Source organism: Dipodomys ordii, unplaced genomic scaffold (assembly GCF_000151885.1).
Source record: "Dipodomys ordii isolate 6190 unplaced genomic scaffold, Dord_2.0 Scaffold8, whole genome shotgun sequence".
Lineage (NCBI taxonomy): Eukaryota > Metazoa > Chordata > Mammalia > Rodentia > Heteromyidae > Dipodomys > Dipodomys ordii.
Window position 1 is genome coordinate 17,654,626 of NW_012267224.1, and position 12,003 is coordinate 17,666,628.

Consider the following 12,003-nt stretch of genomic DNA (forward strand, 5'->3'; position numbering starts at 1 on the left):
GGAAGGAAGGAAGGAAGGAAGGAAGGAAGGAAGGAAGGAAGGAAGGAAGGAAGGAAGGAAGGAAGGAAGGAAGGAAGGGAAAGAAACAAAGAGAAAAGGGAAGGAAAGACTTCCGCTTTGACTGAAAACTTCACAAGACTGGTAGCTGTCTTGAGAAGCTATGTTGGCTGGGTCTCCAAAATCTTTGAGCCCAAGGCCTTGTGTTTATAGTAGATGGGATCTTGGAGGGCTTCTGACAGGTGATCTAGAAAGGCCCTGCACCAGAGTATTTGCTCTATACCCCAGTTTCTCATCTCAAAAACAATATAAACAATACCTGGTAGAAGACTGAGGTAATAATTAAAGAGAGCTAAGTTGGCTGGGTGTCTGAGTCTGGATTCTGCTTGTGCCCTTTCCCATGTAGGTTCTCACTTTCCCCATGCCAAATCTGTCATCATCCTCCCTGCTTCACTCACAGTAAATGCTTAAAACAACTCCTTGTGCATAATGGAAACAGGCCGGAGGTTTGCTGATTTTTAGCATGTCTGGCAGAGTAAGCACTCAATATGCATTATACCTTATTAATGTTAATATTTTCTTACCTCTTAGACCTCTTAGAGTTGTGCATGTTAATGAGATGATAGGTAAAACTACCAGATGCAGTTAAGTGCTTAGTGGTTATTGCTTTGTTCTCCCTGACCCTTGATCTTGGAGAAGGGCTATCTTAGAAAGGGGGTGGCCTGTGTCACTGAATTAGCATCCATACTTTGACTATCCTCCCCTGAAGCAAGAATCCAACTCTAGGTCTGGAAAAGCTCCAGGAGCATGGGTTCCCTCATAGGAACCCCTGGTAAACTTAGTTACACCTTGACTGTAAGCTTAGGCTGCCATAGCCCATCCATCCTTGGCATTTAACTTAGTTTGGAAGGGAGCTTGTTGATCATAAATCTAACCTCTACAGCTTACAAGGTGGAAATGGATCCTGACGTGATGCTTGGAGAGGGGAGGGGTGTCACACAACTGCTTACCAGCAGGTAGAAGCTAGCAGTGCACACCTGACCACCTGGCTCATCTTCTTCTTGCTGCCTCACAGAGAACCAGGCTCAAAAGCTCACAAGCAAACCTATGCACCCACTGTAAAGAACTCCCAATCCTCCTCTGAAAGCTGAATTTATCTTCAGTTCACCCAGAGCAAAAGCTCTGTCTGTGAGAAGAGCTTGATTCAGCTCTTACCACTTAAAAGCTTTCGAGAAATTGGATGAGATTCTGATGCAAATGGAAACAAGAAGCCATTTCCTTCTTGGATCTTCCCAGCACTTCCATCTGTCAAAGCAAGTAGATATTGTTTTCAATTATGTCCATTCTCTCACCAGGTAGAGGCTAGTATATGGTTGGTGGTTTATCTTACACTCTCCATGTTCCTTTGCTAAGCATTGAACCCAGAGAGATTTTTATCTAATCATTATTATTATTTTTATTTTTCCTTTTTAGAGGCCTATTTACTGACAAACATGGCAGTCAGTTCTTGTTTTCTGGAAAAGTGTGCTTGCTCAGTGCCACTGAAAATTACATTGAGCCATAAGCAGGATCAGCGCCAAGTTCAATGCCAAGTGTATGTGGCTTAGTGGATTTTTATTGGAATCTCAGCTACAGTATGGAAACAAAAATACAGATTGAGCTGAGCTCTGGTGGCTCACACCTATCTGAGGATCACAATTTGAAGCCAACACAGACAGGCAAATCTGAGAGACTCTTGTCTTAAATTACTAGTCAAAAATCTGTGAGTGGAGGTGTGGCTCAAGTGGAAGAGGACCCACTATGAGCTTGAGAGCTAGAGATCTTGAGTTCAAGTCCCAGTACTTGGACACACACAAAATGCAGATTATTTTGTGTATCTGTGCAAGATGATCACACATCTGTCTACAAAGTCACCATTCCTTTTGGTAAATCATGTGCTACTCTGATCTCACATACCAAAGGACACAGATTTAGTACCTAGAAAAAGTGAGGACATTACAGAAAGAGCCTCAACTGTGTTTAAAACCTGGTGTGTGTGTGTGTGTGTGTGTGCTTGTGTGTGCTCATGTGTGCATATGTGCACACATGTGCATGCGCACGCGCGCACACGCACACACACATGCGTGTGCGCGTGCGCGTACTCCAGTACTAGGGCTTGAACTTGGGGCCACGGTCCCTTAGCTTTTTTGCTCAGGGCCTGCTCTCTGCCACTTGAGTCACAAATTCACTTCTAGCTTTTTAGTGGTTAACTTCGGAAAAGAATCTCAAACTTTCTTGCCTGGGCTGGCTTGAAATTGTGATCCTCAGATCTCAGTCTCCTGATTACAGGCATGAACCACCAGTGCCAGCTAAAATTTGAATCTTTTGAAGGAATTTGATATGGGTAACAGTGGTTTTAGAAGTGAATAATTATTTTAATTGAAGGTAATTTCAACTATCTCATAAAAATTAAGAAATTATGATTTATTATGAAAGCAAGGAAGAGGAAAATTGGACTAGGTTTTTATTGCATAAGAGATTTGATCAGGAAACAGCAATCGATACTTTTCAGCCTTACTTCTCAAAGGTGTTTAGAAAATAAATTATAGTTAGATGAAATTAGCACTATAAGAAATGGAGGTCCTTAATGTTTCCATTATAAATTTTGATAGACTGTCTGAGTTTAAAGCTAAGATCCTGTGTCCTGTTTTAACACAGGGTGTGGATGTTAAAATCTTTTGATACTAATTTTTTACTGTTTTCTTTTATGAGCTCATTCCTGAAGGATTTTTCCATGAATTTGAAACATGTGTATAATGCTTTGGAAAGATTATTTGCTGGAACTTTATAGGCTGAACTAAAAATAGATAAATGCTGCTTCTATTTTTAGAATATTTTATAAGCTCAAAAAGTGAATTTGACTGTGTACACCTAGTAAGAAAAATATTTAAATAGAAACAGACATTTCAATAAGCAAAAGAAAATATAATGTGTTTTCGAAATGTCACAAGCGTTTTAATGAACTGGCTAGTGTTTAATTGAAGAGATAAATTTGATTCACAGAGTTAAGTTTCATTTTAGCAAAACAAAAGACAGCCCAAAGTTAGTTTTATTCTTAGGGAGCTCTGGCCTCTCTAGAGTTGCTAGTTTGTTAGCTTCCTCTGCTCTGAAGAATTTTCTTCACTGTTCCAGTTGTGCTGTAGCCAGCTTTCAATTTTTCAAGTCTTTTGGATAAATTTAGGGAAGTAGAGACACTAAAAATGTTCTTATTAAATTGGCTTTACTGTTGTTATTCTGGTTTCTGTTAACAAGAAGGTACAGATTAATGTACAGAACAAAAATGTAAAATTAGATAGCTCAAGGTTTCCAATGAACTTAAACACTGACATAACTTTACCGAAGTATATAATGTTTTTCCTGAAATTCCAAAACTTTTTGAGTCCTAACATGATTACATAAGTGGAAAATTCCACACTTAACTCTTGTGATGGACCAGTCAAAACACAGGTGCGCTGAAAATGGTGTATAAAATTAGTTTTAGGTTATGTGTATAAGCTGTATATAAAATACAAATGGATTTTGTATTTTGCCTTGGGTGATCTCTTTGTGTGCATGCAAACCATTCCAAAATCTGAAACAAATTCACAAACTGAAATACTTCTGGTCCCAGGCATTTCTGACAAGGGATGCTCAGCCTATAGAGTAGAATGTTCCACAAATAATCACCTGAATTTATGGCCTGCCTCCCACTAAGTCCTCACCAAATTTGTCCTTCCACTTCTCCCTACACTTCCTCCAGTCATCAGTTTATTAAGCTCTATTGACTAGGAAGCTGAGTCTCAAATACACAGTCTAGTAACTCAGAGTCCATTTTGACTCTGGCATGATTTAAAAGGTGAGAGTGTATTGTTCTTGACAGAAGGACAGAGGGGTGGGATAGGGAAAGAAGGCATCACAGTGTGAGTGAGGGGGATCAATGGCCTTGAGTAGGGTTCTGAACTATTAGTAGTGAGGGGCCGATTCTTGTACCTGCTAAGTATCTGCCTAGCTAGTATAGCAGGAATTTATGAGAGAAACAGACAAGTCCCAGCTTGGCTTCTAGAGTTAAAGTAACAAATGGAGCACAGTTTTGCTACTGGACATAGAAACTCATAAAAAGAGAGAAGAAAGCACTGAGAGATGTTCTGGAGACCTACCCCTCCTAGAGGAGGTGGATCTTTTTTCTTTTGTGATGGCATTGGGACTTGAACTCAGGGCCTGGGTGTTGTCCCTTAGCTTTTTCATTCAAGGCTAGTGCTCTACTACTTGAACCATAGCTCTACTCCTGGCTTTTTGGTGGTTTCTGGAGCTAAGAGTCTGATGGACTTTCCTGACTGGGTTGGCTTTGAACTGTGATCCTCAAATCTCAGCCTCCTGAGTAGCTAGATTACTGGTAGTACACCAATTACTTCTGTTTTGACTTCTGCACTTAAGACCAGCATTACTCAGAAGCCATCACTGCTACTTTCACTTCTATAACTAATATTTGCTGAGCATTTACTGCTTGCCAAGATTCCTGCTCAGTGTTTTATGTATACCATCTCATTACATCCTAATCCAGCCCTGTAAAGAGGTAATTATCATATGGGATTATTTTACCTACAGCTATTCAGCCATCATCACTTAGATTTTTGGAACTGAGTTATAATTTAAATAGCATAAAATTCTATTTTTAACATATACTCAGTTGTGTAACTAATATCACTGTTTAGTTCCAAAACATTTACAAAAATACAAACAAAACACCTTCTGTACCCATTTATAGTTTCTCTTTGTTTTCTTCTCCCTCTATCCCAGGAAAATCATTAATTAACCTTCTGTCTCTGTAGAGACAGAATTACATAATGTATAGCCTTTTGTGGCTAGCTTATTCCAATTAGCCTAATGTTTTCCAGTTCTATTTGTTATGGAATGTATCATTGAATTTATAGTCATAACACTCCACTGTGTGTATGCCCACATATTGTATACCATTCATTAGCTGGAACTCATTAGGTAGTTTCTACTTTGGGGTTATTGTGGATTATGTTGCTGTGAACATCCATGGCCATGTTTTTCCTGAGCAGAAGTCTTCAGTTCACATAGAGATTTTTGATTTGGGGTTTCTTGGACTTGATACTATCCTCAGCATTTTTTTTGGGGGGGGGAGAACAAACTTTTATTCCCAGAAGGGATGACTACACATCAACCTCTACAATGTTTACTCTACTATGTAAGCTGGTTTTGTGCTAACTCCTCCTTGATTTTCAGTGAGGAACACCAACGCTCCCAGCTTGAATCTGTGTTGGTTCTCCCTGGAAAGCTCTCAAACCATAGATAGAAAGTCCCAAGTTTTCCAGCCAGGAAGTTGATTCCTTTTCAGCCTGAAGTTATTTCTCCTCCCCTGGGAACTCCTCTAAGTCTCACGTGGGCCTTTTTTGTGGCACTTTTCATTCTTTTTTTTTTTCCTGCTATTCTTTATGCTCCTTGAGGGCAGGATTTAGGTCTGACTCAGCCTCCCTATTCCCAGCAAGGACTTGGTTGCTGTACACAATAGATGCTAATGCATATTCATATCTGTGAACAAATTCATGCCCAGTGGCCAAGTAGTTCTGATTCATTTGAAAGTTAGTTGAATTTCCTTGCAGAGTTAGTATTACAATGGCTCTATTTTTAACCAGCTCTTGTGGTGGGGAAGAGATCACCAGGACTGAGTGAGATCATGCTTTTGCCGACCTCTCCGCCTCTTCACCCTCACTCTCCTGCTTCAGTTGGAGGAAGGCAGCCATCTGTCACTTCCTCCTGAAGGGAGTTTTCTGTTCTGGCTTCTTGCTCCTCTTAGAAGGAACCTAAGCTCTGGGAAGAAGTGTCTGGGTTTGCATGGGGTATGATCAGACTTAGGGGAAAGCTATTCTTCAAGTTCCTGGGTGCTCCCCCTTTCCAAGTCCTTTCTTCTCAGAAAACTGAGATGATGAAACAGTAGAACATCTTTTTAAAGTTACTGAGACAGAGTATGAATGGTCTTGGATTTTCTGTAGGGACAGTTGTCTTTAGAGATCTGTAGTCTTATTTGGATAGCCTATCACTCCCATAGGATCAACAGTATTTTCTTTTTCTTTTCAAATAAACTAGCTAGAACTATGGAAGCAGTCTCCATTTCAACTGACAATCAGAGGTACTATATATATATATATATATATATATGCCATATTATATTTCATATATAAACAAGGCTTTAAATAAACCCAAAGGTCACCACCAATAATGAGCTTCCTGGCTGAATTTAGTGTCTGACACATTTGGTTTGGCTGGGTAGAGTGTTTTAATAGTACAGTATACATTCTTTAATGCCCACTTGTTATTCATTCACTCCTTACTGATTCACATCTGGCTCTCTTCTTACTTCTATATGACCTGCCTTCTTCCCTTTGTGGTCACTGAGAATGACCTGTGCCCCAAGAGAGCCAAATCTCTGTCTCTCTGACCCTCTGTGTCTGCTGTCTGTCTCTTCCTCCCCCTCTTCCCCCACAAACACACTCATTCCCATTCTAAGTGACTCTTCTAGGTAACTGGGCCTGGAAAGCATCTATTTCTTTGAGCTTTGTGTATAGGTTCCCAATCCTAACTGCATTAGAATCACCTGAGTGCTGTTAAAAACTACCTCTTACTTTGCCCATGTAATTGTAACCCCTCTGTATGGTATTTTCACAATTTAAAAAATTACCTCTGCCTGTTGTACATAGACTCTTTTCATGAGAGTCTAGGATACACTTTTATCTGGGAGAGACACTGGTATTTTATTTATTTATTCATTTATTTAAGTGCCAGTTCTAGGGCTTGAACTCAGATCCTGGGCACTGTCCCTTAGCTTTTCAAGGCTAGTGCTCTACCACTTGAGCTACAGCTCCATTTCTGGCTTTTTAGTGATTAATTGGAGATAAGAATCTCACAGATGGTCCTGCCCTGGCTAGCTCTGAACTACAATCGTCAGATAGCCATCTATGTAGGTAGGATTACAGACGTGAGCCACGGGTACCCTGAAGGAAAGTGGTATTTTAAGGAAAATTGTTTAAGTTGAATGTGGGATAGATTGTCTGATGTTAATAGTTTTCCCTAATGAAATTCTGGATTAAAACAGAATTTCTTTGTATAGTATAACTGCTCAGTTACATGTTGCCAGTAAATGAAAATAGGACCTTTCATGAAGATTTCTCAAAATATTTGGTGTTGAAGCTCTAGGACTTTCTGTCAAGTTCACCCAATGGAAAGGCCTCCCCTTTTCATGAAAGGAGTGATTCTCCTAGTCCTGGAACAGGCTGCAAGACCTGGCTCAGAGGAGACCTCTGCGTGTCTGCTTTCAGTACCTTTTAGTATGTAAGTTTTAGGCAGTTAAGCAAGGTCTGCAGGAGCAGATGCACAGAGGGGAAGGTTGGATCCAGGTTTAAACAATGAAGCTTTCATATCCCTGTCTGCACACGTCACTTCTCTGCCCAGCCCACTTACTCATTGTAACTGTCACATTTAGGATTTCATCAGATTTTTTTTTTTTTTGTCAGTCATGGGGCTTGAACTCTGGGCCTGGGGGCTGTCCCTAAGTTCTTCAGCTCAAGACTACCACTCTACCGCTTGAGCCACTTATTGGAGATAAGAGTTTCATGGGCTTTCCTACCTGGACTGGCTTTGAACTGTGATCCTCAGATCTCAGCCTCCTGAATAGCTAGGATTACAGGCATGAACCACCGGCGCCTGGCTGATTTGGTCAGATTTTAATTTAGTTTAGTTGTATATGTGGTTTTTTTTTCCACCAAGAAATCAATGATTTTTGTTTTCTTTTGAGACTGGACGTGGTGGTAGAGGAAATCGTGCTAGGTTGGCCTCAAACTTGGCTTCAAAATTGTTTCAGCATCCCAACTGGTTGGACTTACTGGAATGCACCACCATGCTTGACTTAAGATACAATTCTCTTCAATTCAGTGTCATCTTTCTTTTCTAGCATCCCTATATTCTGTGGCAGAACATTTATCCCAATCAGCTCCAAATACTTGAAACTTCTCAAGCCAATTCTGGAGTTTCTTTTCCCTTTCCCTACTACAGTTAGTTTGGAAGAATTTAAGTTTGTGGCTGGTCTGATAGAGTACGATGAGGTGTCTTACTTCAGCCTGTCCAGCGTGGTCCTTGCTGCCCATCCATTCATAGTAAATGGCTATCTCTCTAGCTAAGTTGGCTCCCATCATCCCAAGTCACTTGAGCTGCTTTCTCTAGGAACCAGTAATTTTGTCTTACTGAGAGCTGATGGCTCATGTCTATAATCCTAGCTACTCAGAAGGCTGTGATCTGAGGATCAAGGTTCAAAGCCAGCACTGGCAGGAAAGTCTGTGAGACTCTTATCTGCAATTAACTGCCGAAAAGCCAGAAATGGTGCTGTGGCTCAAAGTGGTAGAGCTCTAGCCTTGAGCACAAAAGCTCAAGGACAGTGCCCAGGCCCTGAGTTCAAGCCCTAGGACCAGCATAAAAACAAAACAAAAAAAGGCCATTATCAATGAACCTCATATACTAATGCTTCTTAAACTTCCAATATGCAAACTAGTCATCAGGTCTGCCTAGGAAAAACAAGCTGCATTTTTCCTTCTGTTCCCATAAGCATAATGAACATGCAGTTCCTGTTCCCTCTTCCCTCTTTCCACCAGCAAGTAAGCAATGGATTCTGCTGCCTTGGACTCCAGCCTGGTGTCCTCTGATCCAATTCAGTTCTGACTCTGTCTACCTGTAAACAGATAGCAGAGCCCGCAGTTTGGGGCTCAGTCCTCAAGAGTTTCCCCCCATATTTTTGATGCCAGTTTGCAAGCCTTAATTTTACCTGAGGCTTGTATGATTCTTACCACCACCCTCCTGAGGTTTGATTTATTTGAGTGGCTTAGAGAACTCAAGGACACGAATTTAATGATTTATTATAAAGGATATTACAGAGGATACAGGATACAGGGTGAGGTATGGAAGTAGGGCTGCAGCGCTCTTAGGCCTTCTTCTAGCATCCTGTCATGCAGGGGCCGCCACATAGCCATCTACCATGATCCTCCAACCCCAGCTCTATTCTTCTGAGTTTTTATGGAGAACCCATTTCATAAGCATGATCGCTAGTAGACTGGGTAAGGAAACGTCACCATTCTTCCTGGCCAACGGGTATAGCATTCCTTCTTTCAGGGTATATCTAGATCCCAACCCCTCAAGACTCAGGAGGGTCTTAGAATCTTCTTTTGGACAACAATGAATCAGAGAGCTCCTTTATGGCCAGCCTAAGACAGAAAAGTGAAGGAGAGTTTCTATGACCTGCCTTAAGGGAGGGAGTTATAAGCCAAGTACCATGTCCAAAAGCCAGAAAGACTACATATCCTAATACTACACTAGGAATCAGAGACAAATTCAGGTCCTGGTTCTGAAAGTCTGGGATAGGGTTGGGTCTTAGCTTACGCATTTCTGGTGAACTGCCAGTTTAGACTAAGTTGCTGGTTCTAGAACCCCAGCTTTTTTTTTTTTTTGCAGTCCTGCAGCTTGAACTCAGGGCCTGGGCACTGACCTTAAAGCCACTCTGCTCAAGGCTAGTGCTGTACCACCAAGCCACATTCCCAGCCCCTCATAGAGCCACATCTTAAGTAGTAAGATCCTAGAGGCTCAAAGTGTTCTCTGCTTTAATGGAGCTATTTACCTTTTCTATTTGCTTCTAAGTGTTGTGGTAGATAATAGGGATTGATTACAGGGTAGCAAAGCACTCCGCTTCTATACTTAGTGATCTTTAGGGACCATCACAGTTTGAAACAAGGGACAGCTCTCCCCTAGATGCTCCTATGGCCATTTTCACTCACCACTCTTGACTTTGCTCCTGTTTTTAATGCTCCTTCCTATGTCCCACATCAGAAAGGGGCAAAAAAGGATGACCTCAATACTCATGGCCTTTTCCCTTCATATTCCTGCCCTGTGTAAGTAATCTCCCCCAAATATGGGCTGGATTTATTTCCTTGCTTCTAAGGAACAAACCAGGGAAGTACTAGGATGTCATTTGTGTTTCACTTATAAAAGGATTCTTTTTGGCTCATGCTGTGTCTTAGAGTACTAGCTTTAGGAGATGCAAAATGAGCAGCCCTGTGGAGAGGACCAGCAAGAAACAGAGGCCCTGAATCCAACAGGAGATTGAATCCTGGTAACAACAATACAAGGGAGCTTGAAAATGGGTCCTTCAGCCCTACCTACTCCTGGGATGAATACAGCCACAGTTAACAGCATGAGCATCTCTGTGTGGGACCTTAAAGTACATATATCCAGCTGAGATGCTCTTGGATTTCTGTCTCTCAAAAGTAGTTATTGTAAATGTCTGTTTGTGGTAACTTGTTAGGTAGCAACAGATATAGTAATATACTCACTATACTCAGATGCCAGATATTTAGGGAACAACATTAAAATATCCTATTGGCCCTTTTTGAAAATAATGTACAATTAATAATGTACAGTGTACACAAGGAGAAGAAGTCTAGTTGGGCTACGGAAGTCAGTGGCTTAGCCCTGCACTACGTCATTACTCAGCTATTAGACCTCTGGACTTTTCCTTTTTCCCAGCATAACTCAGGAGTGCCAGTTTAACCCTTTAGTCATAAACCGACCACCCAGCCTCAGGGGGGGAGAGGAGCATGGATGAAGTCAGTCAAACTCTTGCAGGTTGCCACAAGCAAGCTCCAGGTCGGCTGGAGCTGAGGGCTCTTTACCTCTGCCCCATTTCACATCTCAGTAGCTGGGTTTTTACCCAGAAAAGCACCTCTGATTACATAAAGGTATTAGGGGCTGGGAAACACTGGCCCCTTTGTAACCAGCAGCCCACAACTCGCTGGGGGATGGGGTAACCCCTGCAAAGTTGGGAGGACTCTTGGCTCTGCGGTTTGTACATCAAACCTTCCACAGAGCACTTTCAGATCTCCCCAGGTTGGAAGACACGGCGCGCAAAGCCTTGGCCCCAGGTCGCCAGGGTTTCTGGCAGAGTCTCAGTTATCGCGGAGAGCGGGGCGCAGCCGGGGCGGTCTCAACTTCCCGCCCGGAGCAGGCCCGGAGTGGGCGGGGGTTAGGGGGCGTGGCGAGCTCGGCGGGAGGGGCGGGGCGCTCCCCGACCACGCCCACTTCCCTTTCTCGGCGGGGCAGCCTGGAGGGCGCGTTCCTCTCCACTCGGAACGCGCCGCGCCGCCTCGTCGCCGCCGCCGCCGCTGAGGGGGAGGATGCCCGGGCAGCGCCGCGCCCCGAGCCCGCCTCCGGCCTCCCACGGGCCCACGGGCCGGGAGCCGGCGGGCGAGGGAGCCGCCGCCCGGCCCGCGATGTCACCTTTGTTCAGCTGGGTGGCCAAGGTAGGCAGCGGCGGCGGGCGGGCGCCCGTTACCGGAGCGGACGGCCAGCGGAGCCCGCATCCCGGCGGTTCGGGGCCGACTCTCTAACCGTCCGGCCGCGGTTCGCCGGGCTGGAGAGCGGGCGGGTGGGGGGGATGGGGGCGCCCCGAGCCCCGGAGAGCGCGGCCGGGCCGATCGTGGGGCACTTTTCATTCATTAAGTCCTCGCGGGGCGGGGGGCGGGTCGGCGAGGTGGCGTCGCGCCCATTTCCCAGGTGGGGAGACTGAGGCCTGGGTGCCAGCCCTCCCCGTTCCGCGCGCTGGGCTTCAGAGGATGTCTGTCTGTCTGCCTTTTTCTTTCTTTGTTTCTTTCTTTTTTTCTTTCTTTTCTCTCTCTCTCTCTGTCTCTCTCTCGCTGTGTTTTCTGAGGTCTGAATGTTAAGTCCAAGTTTTTCTTTATATTGCCACCGAAGTCTTATTTCTAGAACTTTTTAGCGCACGTACATCCAGGGCAAACCCACCAGCTGCTAAAGTAAAGGTGCTGGCCAGGGTTTCTAGAGTCCCTTCACATGGAGAGCACAGTTCAGAGAACTCTGGTTCTGCGACCCCGTGGTCCTAGGTGAGTGAGCGTTTTGGTTCTTGTATCCCCT

General features: G+C 43.7%; 1 protein-coding gene across 9 annotated transcripts in view; it reads left to right on the forward strand.

Annotated features, from left to right (window-relative positions):
• Tbc1d1 (TBC1 (tre-2/USP6, BUB2, cdc16) domain family, member 1) overlaps positions 1-12,003 on the forward strand; it is a 180,648-nt gene that overhangs the window by 47,015 nt on the left and 121,630 nt on the right. The window contains exon 1 of one of the 9 annotated variants that reach the window (XM_013009030.1): positions 11,297-11,375. The exons of the other annotated variants lie outside the window; for them this stretch is intronic. Within the exon in view, the coding sequence (XP_012864484.1) occupies positions 11,346-11,375 (30 nt within the window). The 5' untranslated portion in view covers positions 11,297-11,345. Of the gene's footprint in view, positions 1-11,296; positions 11,376-12,003 lie in introns of those variants that run through there. 9 annotated transcript variants of the gene reach the window in all.